We start from the raw sequence: 22,205 nt of genomic DNA on the forward strand, positions 1-22,205 counted from the left end.
ACCAGCTGTAGTGCAGCGGAGAGCATGAGAGTGATTGATAGCTCTAAGCCCCTCCTCCTGGCTCTGATTGGTTGTTCCTGACTGAGTCGTGCATTTCTGAAAAGATAGAAAAGATATATCTTTTCACATCATGAAAAGCATGAAAAGATATATCTTTTCATGATGTGATATTTATCATAATTTTTTTTTCATATTTGTTAAAACCGTCACCATGTGACAGTTTATTATGGATAGATAATCTGTAAATAGATCAATCTCCTCCACCGCCTCCCAGAGCTGTTAGAAATGCACCAAAGAGAGCCAATCAGAGCCAGGAGTGTCTTAGCTCTTTCAATCAATCTCATGTACGCGCTGCTAAATGTGCTAGTGGTGGAGAAATTACTTACCGTTACAGAAAAATGTTTATCCACTGTCGTCAGTGGCTATGCTAACTAGAATTAACACTTACAATAGGCTATGCTAGCTGCATTGCAGCGCCACATGGAGGGTGATTGACTGCGCTAAGACCCGCCCCCTGGCTCTGATTGGCTGTTTCCAGTTAGCTCTGGGAGAAGGCAGAAGAGCTTTGTCTTATTCTATCACGACATGGTGACAGTTTCAACAAACGTAAAAGAATATATGATTTATAAAAGATAAACTGCAGCTTTAATTGCATATTTTTAATCTTTGTAAGTATCCGGTGTGACTTTGTTTCCTCACCTGTCTGCAGGAGGTTCAGGTGCGTTTAGGTGAGGTGGAGCAGCTGTACACGGAGGTCGCAGAGGTGGCCGTACTCAGACAGCAGTGGCTCCACGACGCGCTGGCCGTGTACCGCATGTTCAGCGAGGTGAACGCCTGCGAGCTCTGGATCGACGAGAAGGAGCAGTGGCTGGAGAAGATGGAGATCCCAGAGAAGCTGGAGGACGTGGAAGTGGTGGCGCACAGGTGAGGGGGAACGCCGAGGATCCGACAGAGAATGACGGAATGCTTTCCGTTTCCAAACCCACGTGTTTCTGTGGTTTAGGTTTGAAAGCCTGGACCAGGAGATGAACAGCCTGATGGGTCGGATCCTGGACGTCAATCAGATTGTTCAGCAGCTGCTGGACGGAGGTCATCCGTCTTCAGCGGAGGTCAGAGGTTGTCAGGATCACCTCAACTCCAGGTACAAAAACAATGCAGACGACGCAACACGGATTGTTAATCTAGGTACTGATGCAACTCCGAATTGCATTCTTGGCCCTGGAATTATTCATTTGCGCTGCTACAAATTGTAAAAAGAAGCAACTGAAAGTTAAACTTTTTTTTATTTCTCAGATTAATCTAACAATTTCTGAATATTTTTGTTAAAATTTAGTCATTTTTTCCATCTAAAATAGTCATAATATGGCGTCGTACAACTCCTTTTAGCACAACAGTCTTTCCCAGCGTCCCATCAGAAGCAGAAATTAACCCCCAGTGTGCCGAGAGAAGCAGCTTGTCGTCCATCTCTGCTGTTGCTGGTGAAAATGTTGCCTGTGCGTCAGATTTACGGGTCAAACCAGAAACGCAAATACAAAGGCTGCAACTCAGGACTTCTGTATGTAAAAGGGTTTAAATGTGTTAAAATCTATGTAATTAATTGAGTCGTATGGCTTATATAAACTACCACTCAGAGTGTGTGTGTGTGTGTGTGTTGACTTGTTCATTGACTGCTTTAATGTCTGGCAGCAGCAGAGTCTTGTGACCTTGGCTCCTCCCGCGGTCTCAGGGTGACCATCTGTTCCTCCCTCAGGATGAGCTCAGCTCTCATCACATGTCCACAAATATCAACAAACACAAAAGATCTGATTTTATTATCACCTCGTCAGACGTTCATAGGTTTAAACAGAACATCCCTCACTTTTTAATCAATAAAATATATAATATTTGGGTTGGCTTTTCCACTTAAATCCTCATTAGTCTTCATTCAGCAACTGAAGTTAAAAACACAAAATATTACCAAGTATTTTTGATCTGAAAATATATTGGAACTCTTGAAATAAGATAAAACTAATTTACAAGCAGAGGTGAGCAGAGTACACAAATACTCAAGAGTAAAGAAGAATTTGGTAAAAGGTTACTGATCAAATCATCAATAATTTAATATTTAAAAATTACATAATCAGACAAACCAAAATGTAAAGTAAAGTGGAAAATTTGGTCATTTAAGTAGCACAAAATAACAAAAATCAGGCAAAACAAAAATGTTTCCAAATCAGTTTCTTTGAATAAAAATCTTATGAAACTTTAGCAGAAACTGCAGGTGTGTGTCTGTGTTTGGTCAATTTTTGGTTAAAACATGTTTGTTTTTCATTCAGTACTTCAAAAATAAAATTACTCAAAATACAGCATAGTAAAAATACTTCTAAAAATAATTTTTTCCGAAAAAGTTACTGAAGTAAATGTAATTACTGCCAAATTTGCTTACAAGTAAGTTTTCAACAAGACACAGGAATTTGTTTTAAGTCATTAAAATCACAGTATTGGTGAAAATGTTCTAGATCCACTGGCAGATTATTTGACTTACAACATGGCAAAAATATCATATTAGAATTGAAATAATCTGCCAGTGGAACTAGAATTGGGTTGCTAGGTAACGGGCTGGGCTTGGCTGGGGTTGCTAGGTAATGGGCTGGGGTTGCTAGGTAACGGCGCAGTGGAATGTTGATGTTGAAATGAGTAAAATAATCTGGCAGGGAAACTAGAACTTTTTCCATCAATATTCAGGAATTATTGATTTAAAACAAACTCCTATTTACTGTAATGTTACTTGTGAGTTAATTTTGTCTTCTTCCAAGACATTTACATTAAAAACTAGATAAAAAATATTTGGTAAAGTTGTGTGTTTTTTGTGTGTGAGACGTTGCGTTTCTGTTGGCTGAAGGGCTCCATATGCTCCAACCTGCTGGTCTGGATCAGATTCAGGAGAAAATATTTTGGACAGTCAGTGAAGCAGACAGGAATTGACCTGAAGTCACAGCAGACTGATCCAAAAGGTTTTTTCCGTTTTCATATTAGTCTAACTGGCAGAATAAGTAAATCATAAGCAGTTGTGTAGGTGAGACACAAAATGTCCTCCAATCCTTTACATTTGGTGTCATTTTGATAATGTTTGAAAGTGAAGCTGAATATAAATTCTCATATTTTTTAAGACTTAAAGCTATAATTTTATAAAAACATATTTTTTATATATATTAGTAAAAACTATCACTATTCTGTGAGTTTATGAGAAAGATAATCTGTGAAAAGATCAATCTTCTTCACCTCTTTGCTGAGCTTCTATTACCATCTGAAGAAATGCACCAAAACAACCAATCAGAAACGGGAGGCGGGGCTTAGCGTTGTCAATCAACTCATGAACGCACTGCAAAATCTGGTGATAACAGAAACAATTTACTGTTGCATTAAAACCATAAAAAAACCATCGTCATCACTGGCTATGCTAACTAGCATTAGCATTTATGACAGGCTATGCTAGCTGCAGCATAGCAAAGAGCAATGTTTAAGTAAAATTGACCAGTTAAGTGAATTTCTGCATCTGTTTTTGTTTGTTTTGGGCGGCAGGTGGAACACCATTGTTGAGCTGGTGGAGCAGAAGAAGGATCAGCTCGACTCGATGCTTCGCCTGCAGAATTACCTGCTGGAGTGCGCCGAGATCAAGTCCCAGATCCAGGACAAGAGGAAAGCCATCGACGCCACGCAGTACATGGGCAGCGACCTGGGAGGCGTCCTTGCTCTGCAGCGACGCCTCTCCACCATGGAGGGGGCGCTGTCTGTCCTGGAGCCCAAACTGCTGCATCTACAGGTACAGGAAGTCCGCAGAGGAATCCTAACGATTCAAATAAAACCGTTTCTGATCGTAGCTTTTCCCTTCGTGCTGATGCAGGAGGAAGCAGAGTTTCTGGCCGCTGCTCATCCGAGCCGAACCATGGAGATCCTGGTGCCGTTCGATGGCATCAGCGTTGAGTGGGAGGAGCTTAAAAGGACGCTGCAGGGATGCGAGGACTCGCTGATGGTGGCCAGCAGGCTGCAGAGCTTCATACAGGTACACAGAAATAAAATCACCAACATCATAAACAGAGAACTAATTAGATTAGGGGAAGAAGTTAGCAAAAATGCTAAAGTGCTAAATGAAAAAATTAAGTCCTCTAGTAGCACAAGGGTGCTCACCACTGCTATTGATTTTAGGACGAGAGATAATTTTACACTGTGTTCAAGAGGTTTTACTATTTCAAAAGACAAAATGAGTTGACAATCTAAACTACTGTTAACGTCTTATATTAGTAATCTGCCTGGTTCGTCCTGCTAGCATTGTTTGAAAAGCTGTCTGCTTTCTTCAACTGAAAGTTTACAAAACAGCCAATTAATTATAATTTATCTGAAAAAGTTGGTTAAAGGAAACCAAGTACACTAAATATTTTTAGCAGAAACTGTTGCTAATAGCGGATTAGCACAAGTGTACCAACCGCTGCATCTTAAATTCCTGATCAACTCTTCATAACTTCATCCAACATCAGCAGCTTTTTTGAGACCCATGTCATGTCCCATCAGGACCTGGACTCCTTCCTTACCTGGCTGGTCCAGACCCAAACGGCCGCTGCCTCGGACCAGCTGCCCAACGATCTGGAGGAGGCGGAGAAACTCATCAACAAGCACGCCGCTCTCAAAGAGGAGATCGGACGGTAGGCGGCTGCTCTAACAAGTCTCCTTTCTGCCGTGTTTCACCTAACGCGCCGCCCGGTCCGGATCCAGGTACGAGGAAGACTACGAGCGTCTGCAGGCCATGAACGAGCTGCTGGAGTCGGAGGACGCCCCCCTGCCGCAGGCCGCCCTGCAGCAGTGGCTGCAGAAGCTCGACGTTGGCTGGAACAAACTCCTGGAGATGTGGGAGAGCCGGAGGGAGGTTCTGGTCCAAGCTCACATCTTTCACCTCTTCCTGCGAGATGTCAAACAAGCAGAGTCCTTCCTGAACAACCAGGTGAGTGTTTTAAACTCAAAACATTATGATTAGAGCAATTATATGACCATACAGTTTGAAAAGCATTATTAGAGCCTCCCGCACAACCAACAAGTAGTTCAAGTAGGAAGATTTATCCAAAATATCGATATCAGTACCAAGTTGGAATTAGCATCGGATTGATACTTTAGTTTCAGATTCCCTCCTGAAATTTTTTGTTATTGTTGTATTGTAGTTTCTTAACTCTACCATAAAAAAATCACTTTCAAATGCATTTCAATGCACACAGATTTTTGTTTTTTTGTATTTCTGTTACTCAAGTTAATGTTATTAAAGTCTTTTGTAGACACGTATACACTTTATCTCAATTCTGTCGTAGGCTTCACCAAAATAATTCCAACAGAAAAACCAAAAAAAGCTTAACGATCAGGAGTTTGACGACATATCGAACGTTAAATAATAATTAGCGATATTCGCGATACTGACTCTGAATTTAATTGATATTGGATCAATACTAAAATATGCAGCATCACTTATGTAAATCTGGATGTTAAGTAAACAACAAAACAGTTGGTAGTTTCTAGAAGCCAATGTACAGGTTGCTAGGCAACGGGGCTGAGTTCCGCTGGTGTTGCTAGGCAACGGGCAGTGCTTGCTGATTTGGAGGTTTTGAAATTGCTCAATTTCCAGACACTAAAGAACGACTGTATGGTTCTTTTTAAGCAGTTGGAAACCCAAAATGAAAGCATTAAAAATGTATAAAGTGCAAATTTTGCCTAATTTTTGCTCATTTTGCTCTTTGACTTTGCGGTTGTCCTGTTCATCCTCCAGGAATCGGCTCTGGCCCACGTGGAGCTCCCCACCACGGTGGAAACGGTCGAAGGCGCCATCAAGAAGCACAAGGACTTCACCACCACCATGGAGCTGAACCTGCACAGGATCAAAGCTGTGATCGAGGCGGGAGAAAGTCTGATCAGCCAGAACAACATCTACTCCGAGCGAATCCGGGAGCGCATCGACACGCTCGCCAAAAGGTAACGAAACGCTGACAGGGCGCAAGACATCGATCAACAAGTTCACCTACAGTTGATTTAACTTCTCGAGATTTAATCAAGTTAGAGCAGAGACACTTCATAATAAAATCGCTCAAAGTGCAGCGTAGTAAAATACTACCAAAAGTAACTGTTTTCTAAAAAGTTACTCATGTGGATGTAATAATGTAAGAGAGTAAATATAACTCATTACTAAAAACCTCTGGTCAGCTGTTAAAATTGTGGTTCTCACATTATTAGACATATCGAAGGTTCAGTGCCTCCAAATCCGAGGCCATGGTCTTGAGCTGGAAAAGGGTAGAGTGCCTTCTCYGGGTCAGGGGGGTCGTCCTGCCTCAAGTGGAGGAGTTTAAGTATCTGGGATCTTGTTCACGAATGAGGGAGGAAGGGAGCGGGAGATCGACAGGCGGATTGGGGCAGCGTCAGCCGTGAAGCGGGCGCTGTACCGGTCCGTCGTGGTGAAGAGAGAGCTGAGCCAAAAAGCGAAGCTCTCGATTTACCGGTCGATCTACGTTCCCACCCTCATCTATGGTCATGAGCTTTGGGTCATGACCGAAAGAACGAGATCACGGGTACAAGCGGCCGAAATGGGTTTCCTCCGCAGGGTGGCTGGGCTCTCCCTTAGATAGAGAAGCTCAGTCATCCGGGAGGGACTCAGAGTAGAGCCGCTGCTCCTCCACGTCGAGAGGAGCCAGTTGAGGCTCGGGCATCTGGTCAGGATGCCTCCTGGACGCCTCCCTGGTGAGGTGTTCATGTCCCACCGGGAGGAGGGGAGACCCAGGACACGCTGGAGGGACGATGTCTCTCGGCTGGCCTGGGAACGCCTTGGGATTCCTGGAGGAGCTGGAAGAAGTGGCTGGGGAGAGGGAAGTCTGGGTCTCCCTTCTGAAGCTGCTGCCCCCGCGACCCGACCCCGGATAAGAGGAAGAAAATGGATGGATGGAATTTATTAAGACATATTTTTATATGTAACACGAACCTCTTTAAGTTGCTGAATAAAAAAAATCAAAGGTGAAAATAATTAAAATCTGTGAAACACTTAATTTCTCATGAACACAGATGTTGCTCTTGAAGGAATGTTGAAACTTCGATCAATAAAGCGCATTAACTCAGAAAAGTTCTCACAAATCAACCGTATTTATTAGCGCCATGTTTTTTTTCTGCTCTATTATCATCATATCTCCTTACCTCAGTAGCACATCGGTAATATTTGAATGAGAAGTCGACGCAGCTGTTAAGGTGATAACTTAACGAGGTTATCGAGCGTTTATATCTCAAAACGGAACCGGATAAAGATCATTTTAAATCCAACACCTGACCGTTTCTCTTTCCTGTTTTCTTATGGCCCCGCCGCCATCTTTAATCCTGAATCAGTGACTCCGCTTAAGGATGGCCAGCGGCGCCCTCTGCTGGATGGCGGCCAAACTACAACATTAAAATAAGGTCTCAGTGGATGTTATTAGTTAATTGAGAGGAACTAGTTTTAATATACAAAACCACTAATCCACTATCAGAAGTTGAATATTTGTTTGCATCTCTATCTAACAGAATCAAAGTAAAACAAATACTTGAGAGAAGCTATAGAACAGCTGTGAGCAGCTATGGATTTTAGGTGTTTTTGATTTTCATCTAAAACTCTCTGCACTGTCCTGAGTGCATCAGTCTCAAAAATCTAAGCAGCTGGTAAAACACAACAACAGTTTTGAGAACAAAGAAAGAGACTCTCAGGGAGACAAAGAGACAGACAAAAGGACCCGTTTGGTCCAAAAGCACAACCCTGACCGTGAAATCTGGGTGACAGCTGAGGTTTTGCTTTGCTGGAAAGAAGAGAACCACATGCGTTTCGTATTAGATTACCATGAATGTATGCGAGTTTGCTCTAAAATCTGCACCAAAACCAGCTCACTGGACCAGTAAGCATCTGTGCACTGATGCAGTTTGTCCGCATTTAAATGAGGTATTATGCATTAGTGCCATATCCACCAATTTTCAATGTGTGCTAATGGTAACTACAGCCAGAGTACACTGCAAAAACACAAAATCTTACCAACTAACTTAAAAGTAGCTTTTCAGCAAGATATAGCTTGCTTTAGTCAATAATTCCTTAATATTTATGAAAAAAGAGATTATTTCACTAATAAGACATTTTCCCATGTTATTAGTGAAATATCAGAGCTGGTAATTTTTTTGCCAATATTAATAAATCATTGACTAAAACAAGCTCCTTCTTGCTCAAAAGTTACTTGTAAGATAGTTTTGTCTTATTTTAAGACAAAACTATCTTAAAAATATCTTAATGTACTAAGATATTTGCACTAGATACTAGACCAAAAACTTGGTAAAATTTTGTGTTTATCAGTGTAACTGTCATAAGAGTGACATTTTTACAATTATTTTAGCAAAAAATGTCTTTTTTGCATGTTTGTCATGCTTCAGTGTTTCAGAACATCAAACCAATTTAAATATTAGTCAAAGGCAACACATGTAAATAGCGACGCACCAATTTGAAGATTTGGGCAGATATCAGTTTTAATATTGCTGTTATGGCCGATAACCGATATACCAATATGTATATTTCTCTACTGTTTTGACACCTTTGGAAAGAATGTGACCAGAAACAGACAGCAAAATAAATATCTGTTGTTGATATTGGCAGTTGTACGTATTGGACCGATACTGATATGTTAAAAAATGACTAATATCGGCTGATATCGATGCTGGTGTCGATATATCGTGCATCTCTATGAATAAACACAAAATTCAGTCTTGGGTAGTGTTTATTGAATAAAAAATGCTTGTAATTTCTTTCACTTAGTTGACAAATTCTCAAACAACTCAAAAGCATCAGAATGAATTTATGTTTGTCCAGAAGGTTCATGAGTTCAGAGTCTTCCTTCTGTCTGTGTTTCAGGGGAAACCAGAACAGGGAACTGGCCCAGCAATGGCTGGAAAAACTGAACGACCAGTGGGAACTTCAAAGATTTCTCCAAGACTGTCATGAGGTAGGATGACAGCAGCTGCTTCATTGTCAAGTCTCACTCTATCCGGTTAAAGCTGCAGTAACTAACTTTTATAAAAGATATGTTTTTTACATATTTGTTCAATAATTTCCATTATTTGTAGTTTTTTTTCTTTCTACCCAAAATCTGGTCAATGAAAGTTGAGTCTGGTGCTTTGGTCTCAACTAATGCTCATTTTTGAAGGATAATTTTGTTTATAGAGACTTTATGATTCATCTTATTTGATGTTTTGTTTATTTTGGATATTTAAGATGTCTTCCACTTCCAGTGATTAAATGTCCATTAGAATTTAAAGTTTGTTAATCTTTGAGAATGTGTGCTTGCATTATTATGATGTTGACATTACATTACTTGAAAATGGTCTCAAAACAACAATATTATAATTTATCACAATTTAAATTTCATATAGTGACAGCTCTTTCTGTCTCATACTATGTTGTCACAACACAGTGATAATTTCAACAAATACAATGAAAGTGCCGTACTGCAGCTTTAATGTCTGGTTGGGTTCTAGCCCGGTTGGGTTCTAGCCCGGTTGGGTTGTATCCCGGTTGGGTTGTAGCCCGGTTGGGTTGTATCCCGGTTGGGTTGTAGCCCGGTTGGGTTCTAGCCCGGTTGGGTTGTAGCCCGGTTGGGTTGTAGCCCGGTTGGGTTCTAGTCCGGTTGGGTTCTAGCCCGGTTGGGTTGTAGCCCGGTTGGGTTGTAGCCCGGTTGGGTTGTAGCCCGGTTGGAGCCCGGTTGGTTGTGTCTCCATTGACCCGGTGTTCCTCTGAGCTGTGGTCGACGCTCTGATGATGTCATTTTGAAGCGCCTGTCCGTGGTTGGCCAGCTTCTCTGAAATCTCTCGGTATGTTTGTACGTTGCTCTGTCCAGTTGACGCCGTTTGTCTGCACATATCACCTTTGCTCATCCGGTGACATAAATTCGATCAGTGAATGCGGTTTGCTGCTAATCAAACTGATTCCATGGCTCGACCCGCTTGTTCCACCACTGAGACGGTTCTGAAATACGGGGAAGAACCATTCAGGATCTACAGATGTTCACTTGAATTATTTGATTAAGTGCAGATTGTTGATGTTCAAAGATATTTACATGTTCAACTGTCACGTTGGTGTAATGTTGTTGGGGGAATTTACATAATTTAAAACTACAGAAAACATTAGATAAACATTAAAAATATTAACATTGGTAAATAAATATATGTAAATTATTTTTTATTTAGCAAGCTAAATATTATGTTTGGTGCTAAACATTTAGCTTGTAAACTATATCTAAATGTTTAGCTAAGAAGCTAAATATTTAGCAATATGACTAAATATTTATCTTGTTTGCTAAAATATTTTTATTTTAGCATAATATTTAGCTAAGTAGATAAATGTTTAGGTAAATATTTAGCTTGTAAAATAATATTGAGCTTGACAACTAAATATTTAATTTGGAGCCAAAAATTTAGCTCCAAATTTAATATTTATTTAGCAGGCTAAATATTAAATTGGAGCTAAATGTTTAGCTTATTAGCTGACTCTTTTTTCTGATTTTAACTGTTCATAGTGTGTCCAGTTGATTAAAATCATCATTTGAAAACTGCTTTCTGTTATTCATTTTGTTATATTTGTCTATTAAAATTGGTTTCATGATTTTAAACATTTTAAACGTGAGAAAAAGATGGAATTTAAGGGTTGTAAATGTAATAAAAATTGGGATTGCTATGGGTTCATTATTAGAGTGGAACCTTGGAAACGGACAGGAGGATAAAATCTGCGCCGTCCTCCGATCATCCACGACCCCTGCAGTCACATCACTTATGCAACTTTTAAATTCCTCCGTGTGCGCATTCCCGCTGTCGGCCTCTGGAGGTGTGAGCCGCGTCGTGTTTACAGCTGCCTGTTCCCCGACACGTCTGCGCGGCGCCAACACGGCGTGTGAAAACTCCAAGAAGAGGCGACGACGTGTGAAAACCAGCCCCGATTCATAAAAACAGCCAATCTGCTAATCCGTCCTCCCTTCCTCTCCTTCTCTCTCTGCTTTACCACTGCAGCAGCATCAAGCTGGAAACTGAGAGTACAGCTGCAGAGACGGAGGGGAAGATCAAACAAAAGCAGAGCTGCTGCTAACGATTACTCTGACAATTAATTGGATAAAAAAAATTGGCACCACTTTAGCCTTTTTGTAAAGTACAGTATTACACAAAGAAAATTAAATTCCTTTTGTAAATAAGAATATGCACATTTTGGTTCCTAAGTTGCAATAATGTAACATTCCTTTAGTGAATTTGCACAGAGTGAAGCTAAAACTATGCAATTTGAAGAGTTTTGGTAAACCATATTTACAAATCAAGGCGTTTTTATTTTAAAGGGGATCTATGATGCAAAATACATTTTTGCCACGTTTTTCTGCTTCCATTTGCGTCTCAACGGCTTCTAAAACAGTCCAAGTGTTTAAAAAAGCCACCCAGCCGTTGCTTGGTGTCTGGAAAATGAGTCGTTTCAAAAACCTCCAGAATGTAACAACGGAAATGAGCGAGCGCTGCACCGTTACCTCTAACCCAAACTGAGCTCCAACACGTTTGCTCAGCTTCTTATACTGCTGTGCTGTATGTTCTGTACAATGGCTGCAGGAAAAGACAAGTGTCTGTGATTAAGCTTGTTCTTGGCCTACCGCTGTGGTAAAGGAGTCTCCGCTTCTTCTTTTCAGAAATACACATTTGTATAATTGCGTATCTGTTTTCAAACATTTTCATGAGTATAGATTGTAAACTGATTTGAGGGGCCTATCCTAACCTGTTCAAGGAATTACAATTACAAATCTTCTCAAATCTTTGTCTATTTTCTGCTAATGTCCAAAAATCACAATTTCAGAATTGTGGTATTTCCATTAAATAAGATATTTAATAAAAAATCATAAATGATTAAGCTTGTTCACACAATATGTCATTAAAAATAATGACAGTGATTATATAAACATCAGATATGTCCATAATTCAGCGCTCACCTTCAATGGCTTGGAGTGACGAGCCCCGCCTACTTGGGAGCAGCTACATGCTAGTCACTCGATTTTTGGGAAAATTGTAGTCGGCCATTTTGGAAAAGAGCAATGGATTCAACACACTGGAATGAGACAACTTTTTATGAACCTTGATGTTGTGAGAGCTCTAGTGGAGCAAAAAAAAGAAAGAAGCAAAAACCAATCATCTTATTACCACTTCCTGTTGTCTTCGTGGTTTTCGCCCGTAGTAACATCCGGCTGTGAATCACGTGTCTTTTGTGAGGCGAAAAAGTGTTTCGAAGTGGCTGAAAAACCACCTCATCCTAACCTGAAAACCTTTTAAATGTGTATCGAAAAACGTGACTTAAAAAAAACGTGTCTCCGTGAAGCGAATCTGTTTAGTGGTTAATAGAAACGCAGCTACTGTCACGACATGGTGACGGTTTGAACCAACCTGTAAAGGCCGGATGCTCGGTGCCTGCCGTCCCGGACTGCTCGGTCCTCCTCCCCGCCTCCATCCCTCCGAGCATCCGGCTCGGTCACAGACGGAGCGATGCAGGGGAGGGGCTCGGCTCTGTGCCATTTTATTGTTGTTTTTTTTTTTCTTTTTTGGGAGGAGGGTGTCTCTCTCCTCTCACTCCTCCGTCACTGATCCACCCCCATTCCCGCATCCTCTCCTTTCTGAGCGAGTCTTTGGCACCAGAGGAAGGAGGGAGGAAGTCTCTTCACTGCTGGTTTCATTTTCCTCCCAGCTTTTTTTTTTTTTTTCCTTCCATCTCCGCTCCCGTGTTTTCTGCATAGAGGAGCATCTTTGCATGTCGGCGGAGGAGCGAGGATGCGGACATCGGAGGCTGCAGCCTGCAGCTGCCACTACCCAGCGGGCTGCTGCCGTTAACCGCTGCTGGTAAACCAGATTTCTTCCTCCCAGCTGAGTGAGAGCAGAACATGGAGTGTATTCCGATGGGTTTTTGAATTAAATGTGCAGATCGCTGCCTGAGTGGGAGCGGGGGTGTGCTCGGTGTTTGAGTCTGCGTAGGTGATGGTGGTGGTGGTGGGTGGGGGGAGATACTGTAAGCTGTTATGCTGCACATGTGAATTCCTGCAGCCATGTTTGTTGTTACACGTGTGTCAGGCTACATGCGCCGTGCGTCATTAACCGTGACCTTGTATTTCTATTAGAAAAGCCGTAAAAATATGAGGTAAAAATGCAAAAAAGCGTTTTATTTATGTTAACATGAATCTATTCTGCACTAAATATGTTTAATAATCAATAATTCTGCTCTGCATCTTTTGATAAGGGTGTTTTGATATTTCAGAAATCTATCTGAGCGTCAGCAGCTGCGTTTTCATTGACCATATAATTATAATTGTTTTACTTTTTATTTAGTGTTTTTATTGACAGCATTTTTGTATTTAAGTCATTTTTAATCACGTGATAACCCACATTCTAAAAACATCAACATGTTTGTAGGTGATCAATAAAATGACAACCCATACACTAAAGGTAGCATTAGCAGCTAATGCTACAAAAGGTAGCACTAGCTACATTTTATAGCTAAAGGTTACCTTAATGCTACTAGCTAAGGTTTTGGTGTCCTTTGCCTCGCAGTGTCTTTTCCCATGTTTCCCTGCTCTCTGCAGACATTAGTCTCTGTGTGTTGTCAAGCAGTGATCGCATTATCTTTTGTAGCTTTAGTAGTACAAATTCAGTTCAGTTCAAAAATACTTAATTGACCTAAAAAAGAAATTAAAAATTCTTATTTAATTTTTTTAGTACTACCTTTAGCTGCTAGTACTAAATGTAGCATTAGCAGCTACATTTAATGTGTGGCAGCTGCTGTTAGATAGTTGCTAACATTAGCAGTTAGCTAAGATTTATATATAAGCTGAGCTTTACATGCTAAATGCCAATGTAACTCAGCATGCTGGTGATTACACACATCCTACTGGTCAACATGCTCGTCGCTCATCCTGCTAGCATTAATTTGCCTTGTAGCATCATTAACAGTGACCTTGTAATTCAACTAGACATTTTGGGCGAGAGGCGGAGCCACCCTGGGCAGGTCGCCAGTTCATCGCAGGACGGTTTTATATGTTAATATTAATAATAACAAAAAAAATAGTCATATGATCAACAGTCGATTGTTGCCACTGGGGCAAACTGGTGAAGACAGCTGGAAGTAGTGGGAGGCGCTGAAAGTTTTATAATGACTTACCGCATAAACGAACATATTCTGGTGTGATTTTAATTGCGTTTCTTATTTAGTGGAAACAACGCAACTGCAAAATTATGTTTTTTGTTTTTTTTTGACATTAGCAGAATATGGACAAAGTTTTGCGCACGTTTGCAATGGAAATGACTTATGGTTCCTCTCCTCCTCCTCCTCCTCTGTCGTCTTCTCTCTGCAGCTGGGGGACTGGGTGTACGAAAAGATGCTGATGGCGAGGGACAGCAGCCGAGACGAGACCCAGAAGCTGCACAAGAAGTGGCAGAAGCACCAGGCTTTCATGGCCGAGCTGGCCCAGAACAAGGAATGGCTGGATAAAATCGAAAAGGTGAGTGCCGCCGCCAGATAATGCAGCTTTCCTGCCTGGAGCGAACGGTTTTTGGGTCACTCCGCTGCTGAGTGCATTCTCCCTCTGCTCAGCTAAAGGAGGCTGGAGCCGTTTTCAGAGAGTTTCTTCTGATTCTTGATGCCACAGAAATATTTCACAACCGAGATTTTTCACTTAGATTTTTATAAGATCTCTTTAACGTATGCTGTTTTTATTCTGACTCTGAATGTTTCTTGTATAAATGCTTTCTTTGCTTGCTATTTTTTTACTTCTTTTAATGGAAGAAAAATCTTGTAAATTGTGTAGTGAGGTATTTATCTCAGGACAAAAGATGAAATTTACCTATTATGTTAATTCCTGCATATTTACACTGCCATGAATTGTGGTAATATTAACTTGGTCTGTCACAGAAACAAATTTTGCTGGACGATAAATTGTCCCAGAAGTTATTGAAATGAATGACAATATTGTTGATTTGAGACAATTTTCCAGTAATATATTGGTAATAGCATAATAATAGTGAAATAACAATTTCTCAAAGATCAATAAACTTTAAATTCTAATGAACATTTAACACTGGACCTGGAATAAATAAACAAAACAACAGAAACAACAAATAAAAGTAATTATGAAGTCTCTGTAAACAAAATTATACTTCAAAAGAGAATCTAGTTGAGACAGAAACACCAGACTGATGACTTTTAGCATCCAGTTTTTGGTAGAAAGAGAGAAATAATTAATAATGCAAATGGAAATTATTGAGTTTGTTTAAATTTATAATGTGATTAATTGATTTATTGCAACAGGCCTGAACAACACAGTTGGTCTACAAATAAAACAGACATAAAAACAAAACAACAATTAAGACGTTAAAGCTGAATCAAAAGTCAAAAAAATAAAAATAAATAAATCAGAAAATATTTAAACAGAGAAAGACTATAATGTTCAGTGATGGTTAGAATTTTCGTTCAAACAGATTTAGTTCAAAATCTGTTTTTACTATCCAGTACTTGGTGATGTAAATGGAACATGCGTTTCCTCTCCCAACCACCAGGGGGTGCTGCAGCGCACTCTGCTTCCTCTGACCCTGTGATTATTTTTCTGGGACAGAACATAAAAAACAAAAACCTCCTGGGAGTTTGATGCGAGGTAATTAATCTGGGGAACGAATAGCATGGATGGCATGAAAAAGGAGCAGTTCTGCAAGCAAATGTCACCTTGGCGTGGAGCTCACACGTAACACACACACATAACACACACACACACACACACACACACACACACACACACACACACACACACACACACACACACACACACACACACACACGACGTTTAAAAGTCTAGGAATCAAAGAAATGTGGCACAAATCTCCAGCTGCACTGAGGGGTAATGATTTTACACGTCTGGATCGATGTCACAGCAGCGAGTCAGAGGTGTGAACACGACGTTACGAAGTCTTTGCTTCGACTGACCCGATTACATCCGGGTCCGATTCAGACTGGAGCAGAATAAAGATCCCATCAGTACCCAGACAGGCACAAAGTTCATGCTTAAAATCATTTTTTTTAACCTCTTAAAAGCTGCTGTTTAGGTTTATCATTGATTTGAAGTCCATTAATCTATGGAAGACTGACACTGCCAAAATTTAAATGTAGAAATAAAATCTCAGGGGTTTTAACTAATTTGATAAAATTCTCTCTTTTTGTTTTTTAGGTATCTTGGAAACTAAATTATCTGTTAGCACTTTTGTTAGCTCCAGAATAGAGAAATTCCAAATATGTATTCTCAAAATATATATTGACAAATGACAATTTCTCATCATATTTTCTAAAATTTCTAGCCTTATTGTCTTTTGATGTGAATTGCTTTTCATGCTGAATATGTTGTAGTATAAACGTTTATTCTCCCTATTCTAGTATGTTTTTAGGTCCAACTTGTTTACTTTTCTTACCAGCTTCAGYTGGTATCTTCACAGGAAGTGGACTACTTCGCAATAGTAATCCACTACAACACAAAACAAACACGCTAACCTAGCGTTAGCGGGTGAAATGGCTTCTGATCTTTAGCCTGAAGAGAAATCCTACACCACTGAAATCTGATGCTACTCCAGTTTTGTTTCTATTTGGTGAAGAAGGAAGTTGCGCTCAATGTTTTCAAAGGTTTTTGTGTTGTTTCCTTCAGTGGTTCTTGGTGCAGCGCCCCCACAGGCCAGGAGGGGAACAGGTTGCTCAAAGGGTTTGGTTGGTTTGCCTCAGCAGAGAGAAAGAACCACAGCAGCAGGAAATGGAGCAGATGTTGAAACTTTGGTCCCAAATTGAACCGATTCTACTGGACTATCAGTTGCTTTTCATTCAGGAAGTTAAAGCATTTAGTGCCAAATAACACCATGACTGATGATTGTTCTGGATCAGTGAGCAGAGGAGACGTAATTCGATGCTCATCATTCACCTTCCCTTGACTCGTCGGCTTCAGTGTCTGGGGCAACATGTCTCCTGTTTTATGTGCTTTTGACGGTTGCCAGGCAGCAGCTGGCCAATCAGATCTCTCGCCTCCTTCCTGTCCCCCTTTCTGCCATACATGAAGGTCATTCCTCCATCCCGTCTTGTTCCCGCTTCCTGTTCCCTCATCCTCAGTGGTTTCCATTCAGTTTCCGTTCCTGACTGTGAACCAGATCCTAATTAAGATCTGCTTTTGTTGAAGGTTTTCCAGCTGCTTGGCTTTACTCTGGGTAAGCCTTCAGTCGAAAAACAAAAATCACCCTTTGATAAATTCCTTTATTGGGCAGTAACAGCCATTAATGTTATATTTATCTCTGAATTATATCGATAGATGTGTGAGATTAAATCAGCTCTGTGCACAGCCAAGCAGCAGTCAGAAACTGGACTTCTGGATGTAAAATGTAAAAATCTGGAAGTATCAGTAAGCTTGACTGGAGGTGCGAGAACTTTTTTAATCGTGGGATTTTTTGGCTCATTTTTATATATTTTTCCCTTCAGAAGCCTAACAATCATTGTTTGTTCATATTAGTGTAGAGTGGTGTGCAAATGTGGACTTGAAAAGCCACATATTTCACTGGTCTTCATTGTTTAAATGTAGAGCTGAAACGATTAATAGGATTAATCACGATTAATCTTTTTTTTTGTTATTAAAGTTTTTTTGTTGTTTCAGAACACATACGTACATAAACCCTTCCAACCCTCCTTTCCCCCTCAAAACAAACCAAAATAAAACCAATCCAAAGTTTCACAGAAGATTGGCGTAAATAATCCTCGATGGAAGCAGAACCAACCACAGGAAACAGAAGTTGTCACTCGTCAGTATTTTCCAAAACAGCAGTTCATGAGAGAAGTCTACTTGTCCCACTATTGCAGGAGAGGAAACAGTTCCAGGATTTCTTGAAGTTTTCTGTGTCATTATTTAGCATTTGTTCATGTGAAACTTTTTCCAACATTAATTCCAAGCAGCTTTTAACATTCGTAACAGTTGTAGATTGTTCTGGCAGCCGGTACCGTCCCCACCTGCATCACGGTGCTTTGACATATTTGGCATCACTGTTTGATCAAACCAGGTTAAGAACCATTGTTCTAAACAGTTTGTCATCACTGAAAATGCATCCAATGTCCTTATGCCAGACAATCCTTAGACTTTTTCATACATCTTTTTGCATAATTATTGAAATGATCAAGTAATCGTTAATAGGAGTACAGAGACTCCATCCATCCATTTTCTTACACCCTTGTCCCTCAGTGGGGTCAGGAGGGTTGCTGGTGCCTCTCCAGCTAACGTACTGGGTGAGAGGCAGGGTCACACACACACTCACACCTAGGGGCAATTTGGAGAGGCCAATTAATCTGACAGTCAAGTTTTTGGACTGTGGGAGGAAACCGGAGTACCTGGAGAAAACCCACCATGCACAGGGAGAACATGGAGACTCCATGCAGAAAGACCAGGGCCGGGAATCGAACCCAGAACCTTCTTGCTGCAAGGCAACAGCTCTACCAACTGCGCCACTGTGCAGCCCAGCATACAGAGACTCAAAAAAGGTCAATTGCTGAAACACACAGTATATTTATGTTAAGTCCAGCAGGAAGCTTTTTACATGTACAAGTATTTATTTAGCTGCAGACGCTCCCTCAGCTACAAATGTTTATATTCTCATTTAAAAAAAACCAATTAGATTATTTGTTTATTTGCATCTTTTAGTGACTTTTAATATTACATAAAACGGCTTAAATAAAAAAATCTGCAATATGTGCAAAGTTGTTTCAGATTAGTCGATTAATCATTAGTATAATCGATTAATCGTTAGAATAAACGTTGCTGTTGAGCAAAGGAGTTGTTTTATCTATTAATTGTTTTCATGTGAAATGAATCCAGTCTTTCCTTTACAGGAAACTAAACAAAAGAAAAGGAGATGGTGAAAAATCTGCTAAATGTGCCACATTGTTAATCCAATTAATCGATTAATCATTAGAATAATTGCTCTCTGCAGCCCTACTCAAACGGTGCTTTTAAGCAAAGATGTTGTTTTATTTATTAGCTGCTTTGATGTGACATAAATTTGGTCTTTCTTTGAGAGAAAACTGAATAAAAGAACAAGAGACGGTGAAGCAAAGCTCCTACAGTAGTAGGTGTTACTGTACTACAGAGATCTGGATCTATAAGCTGACTTTGCATTGTTCTGAATGCTTAATGCGGTGTTTAATCAATAAATGATGTTCTGTTGCTGCAGAGTGACTGGACTTCCTCAACAGGACGCCAGTCTGGATGGGCAGCGTTCAGATGAGAACCAGTCTTAATGCACAATAACAACTTAAGACAAAAGCTAATTTTATAGAGTTTGTTTCTGTAGTTGCAAAATAAAAAAATTACTAAGTTTATGTTTTGGCTAAGATAGAAATTACAAAAGTGTTTCTCTCACTGCATTCGGATTGTATTTGGTTTATAAAGGGAGTTGATTTGTTTTGTCTGAAAATGTAAAGTTTAAATCTTGCGTTGCTGCAGGGGAGAGTGATGAAAAGTGAGTTTGCTGCTCTCTGTGCACTTTTAAGCCTAAACCCTTTGGGATTTTGATTCTCGCTCTGCTTGATAATTAGCTGGCCTCATTAACTTTAAGAAGGACAAGATCAGCTGCTTCTTACTTCATTTCACTTTCTGACATTTTTATTCACTTTCTGTTGTATGTTTGTCTGGAGAGGAAGCACACAGTCGCACCTCTCCAGACCTTTTAGAGAAGGTAAGAACGTCCTCGCCGCCTGTGGGAATTAAGAAAAAACTGCTGATAAAATGCATTTAATTAACTGATTGTCGTTCTCCATGTGACCACATTTCCTGAGTTCTTTTTTGTTCTGGAGTGTACACGTGTTGGTTACACCAAAGCAGAAATCCTTGGAGAATAAACCGTTGCTTATGTACATGTGGAAAACTCTGCTCTGTTCAATGCTCAGGAAAAACTGCAACTAACTCCAGAGCTCCAACTCAGAGACTGCAGTTAGCACACATAAAGGACAGATACACAGTGGTGGGTAACGCTAACTGAAAAGCTAACGCTAAAGCACTAATCACAAACATTAGTTCTGCTAATGCTAACGCTACACAAACACTGCATTTAGCGGCTCCCCCTCTCAGCTCCTTCAGACTAGCCAGCAGCAATTAGCAAACACCTGGTGGAACATCTGCTGAGCTCATTATAGGAGCTTCTTCTCAGAGCAACGCTGGTAAAAACATGGCTCCTTTAATAGAGGAGCCATTTTGTGATGACTTCCTCAAGGAGGAGTTTCAGAAAGAATATTTAAAGAGACAGTATTATCATCTTTTTAGGCATAAAATGTAATTTTATAGCATAATCCAGTAACTATTGCATTCAGTTGTTATAAAAATGCTGCATATGCCAAATATGACTTAAAGAAATTTTACTTCCTGATTTAACGCCATGAAGTAGGGCGTCTATCTCTTTAAGAAACTCCTGCTCTCTCCACATGGCTCCTCTATTAACACTTTAACAAAGTTTTTACCAGCGTTTCATTGAGCAGTAGCTCCTATAATGAGCTCATGATCCACCAGGTGTTTGCTAATTGCTGCTGGCTAGTCTGAAGGAGCCAAGTGGGGGAGGAGCTGTGCCTTGAAGGCGGGGCTACGTCCAACTGGACGTTTTAGAGCTGAATGGTTGCCATGGAGATTAAAGGATTCCTCAAACATGCATGAATTAATGCAAGCAACACTGCAGGTTTGCTTTTGACAAGAGAATTAGTTTATAACATGATTTAAAGCTAAATATATATATATATTTTACATAATACTGCCCCTTTAAAGAGAGAGAGGCCCAATTTCAGGGCATTAAATTACAAAGTCAGATTTAACATGTAGCACTTTTTAAAACTGAAGTTATCATAGTTTCTTGGTTGTGCATGATACTGCTTCTTTAATAGTTTTGTTGTTGCAAATCAGTTTCCCCGCTCAGTGGGAAACAGACCTGCGTCTCCATGGAGGAGGGTTTTCCTCTTGGCGGTGGGATCTGTGCAGATGATCAGAGCAGCAGAGGCTCCCAGCCTGAGCATGGCAGCAGCTGCAGCTGCAGCTYGGAGCAAGTGGGTGAAGCTGCTCCAGCCCACGCTGCGCTCCCACTCACTGCAGCGGATGCCCGCAAAAAGCACAACAACACAATGAAAGCTGACGTAACACACTCACACTGGGACTCGCAGGGGTGTAGCGTGTGTAAATGCAGGTTTACAGTTAAATACATTAACTTTGATGCTCTTTCTGCTGATGTTTCTGTTAATGTGCTCAGATTAAGCACTAATATTACGGCTGAATTGGCTCCTGAAAACATTATTTCCCTGCAGTTGGAGCAGTTCTGCCTGTGGATGTGAGTGATTCAGGCTGGGTGTTGTCCGCTGTGGATGATGAGTCACTGCGCTGGTCTGAATCTACCCGCCGCTAAGATCCACATGTTTAAAAACTTTCTCTCTTTGCCACTGAATCGATCAGAATAAATCATTTTAACTTGATTTAAGGGCAGGTATCATGTGTTTTCCAGGCATGTAGATGACATTTTACACTTACCAAAGTACTTTTGGTCTAGTTTCAGGTGCAAATATCTTTGTTTGCTTGAAATAAAACAAAACTAACTTACAAGAACTTTTCAGGAAGATATAGGAGCTTGTTTTAAGTAAATAATTTCTTAATATTGATGAAAAGTTATTAGTTCTACTCGTAGATTCTTTCACTTGAAAAATGTGTCGTTAAAGTGAAATAGAGCTAGTAACTTTTAATCAATTCTTAAGAATTATTGAGTCACAGCAAGCTCATCTTTATGAACAGTTTGTCTTATTTGTCTTATTTCAAGTGTATGAAGATATTGGACCAAAATGACTTGGTAAGCTAACTCTGGTCCGCCTACAAACACCAGTTTGGGTTCGGTTGATGTGAACTCTGGTGTGGTTTGAATGCATATGTAAACGGCAAGCCGACAAGTTCAATCCAAAAGCAGGAAGTGGATTACAGCGCAGGGCATAGTGGGTGAATAAAACCAAAACAAATGGTAGAAACGGCTAAAAGATTTTAGCTAAAGACTGAAGAAATCTTCCAACCACTAAAATCTGACATTACTCTATTTTTGTTAGCATTTTATGAAGA

General features: G+C 40.3%; 1 protein-coding gene across 1 annotated transcript in view; it reads left to right on the forward strand.

Moving 5' to 3' along the window:
• sptbn4b (spectrin, beta, non-erythrocytic 4b) overlaps window positions 1-22,205 on the forward strand; it is a 79,228-nt gene that overhangs the window by 32,210 nt on the left and 24,813 nt on the right. The window contains exons 17-25 of the mRNA XM_008426637.1: window positions 710-924; window positions 1,004-1,141; window positions 3,562-3,802; window positions 3,884-4,042; window positions 4,549-4,679; window positions 4,750-4,975; window positions 5,786-5,988; window positions 8,918-9,008; window positions 14,421-14,567. Of these exons, the coding sequence (XP_008424859.1) occupies window positions 710-924; window positions 1,004-1,141; window positions 3,562-3,802; window positions 3,884-4,042; window positions 4,549-4,679; window positions 4,750-4,975; window positions 5,786-5,988; window positions 8,918-9,008; window positions 14,421-14,567 (1,551 nt within the window). The remainder of the gene's footprint in view (window positions 1-709; window positions 925-1,003; window positions 1,142-3,561; window positions 3,803-3,883; window positions 4,043-4,548; window positions 4,680-4,749; window positions 4,976-5,785; window positions 5,989-8,917; window positions 9,009-14,420; window positions 14,568-22,205) is intronic.

Source organism: Poecilia reticulata, linkage group LG13 (genome assembly GCF_000633615.1).
Source record: "Poecilia reticulata strain Guanapo linkage group LG13, Guppy_female_1.0+MT, whole genome shotgun sequence".
Taxonomy (NCBI): domain Eukaryota; kingdom Metazoa; phylum Chordata; class Actinopteri; order Cyprinodontiformes; family Poeciliidae; genus Poecilia; species Poecilia reticulata.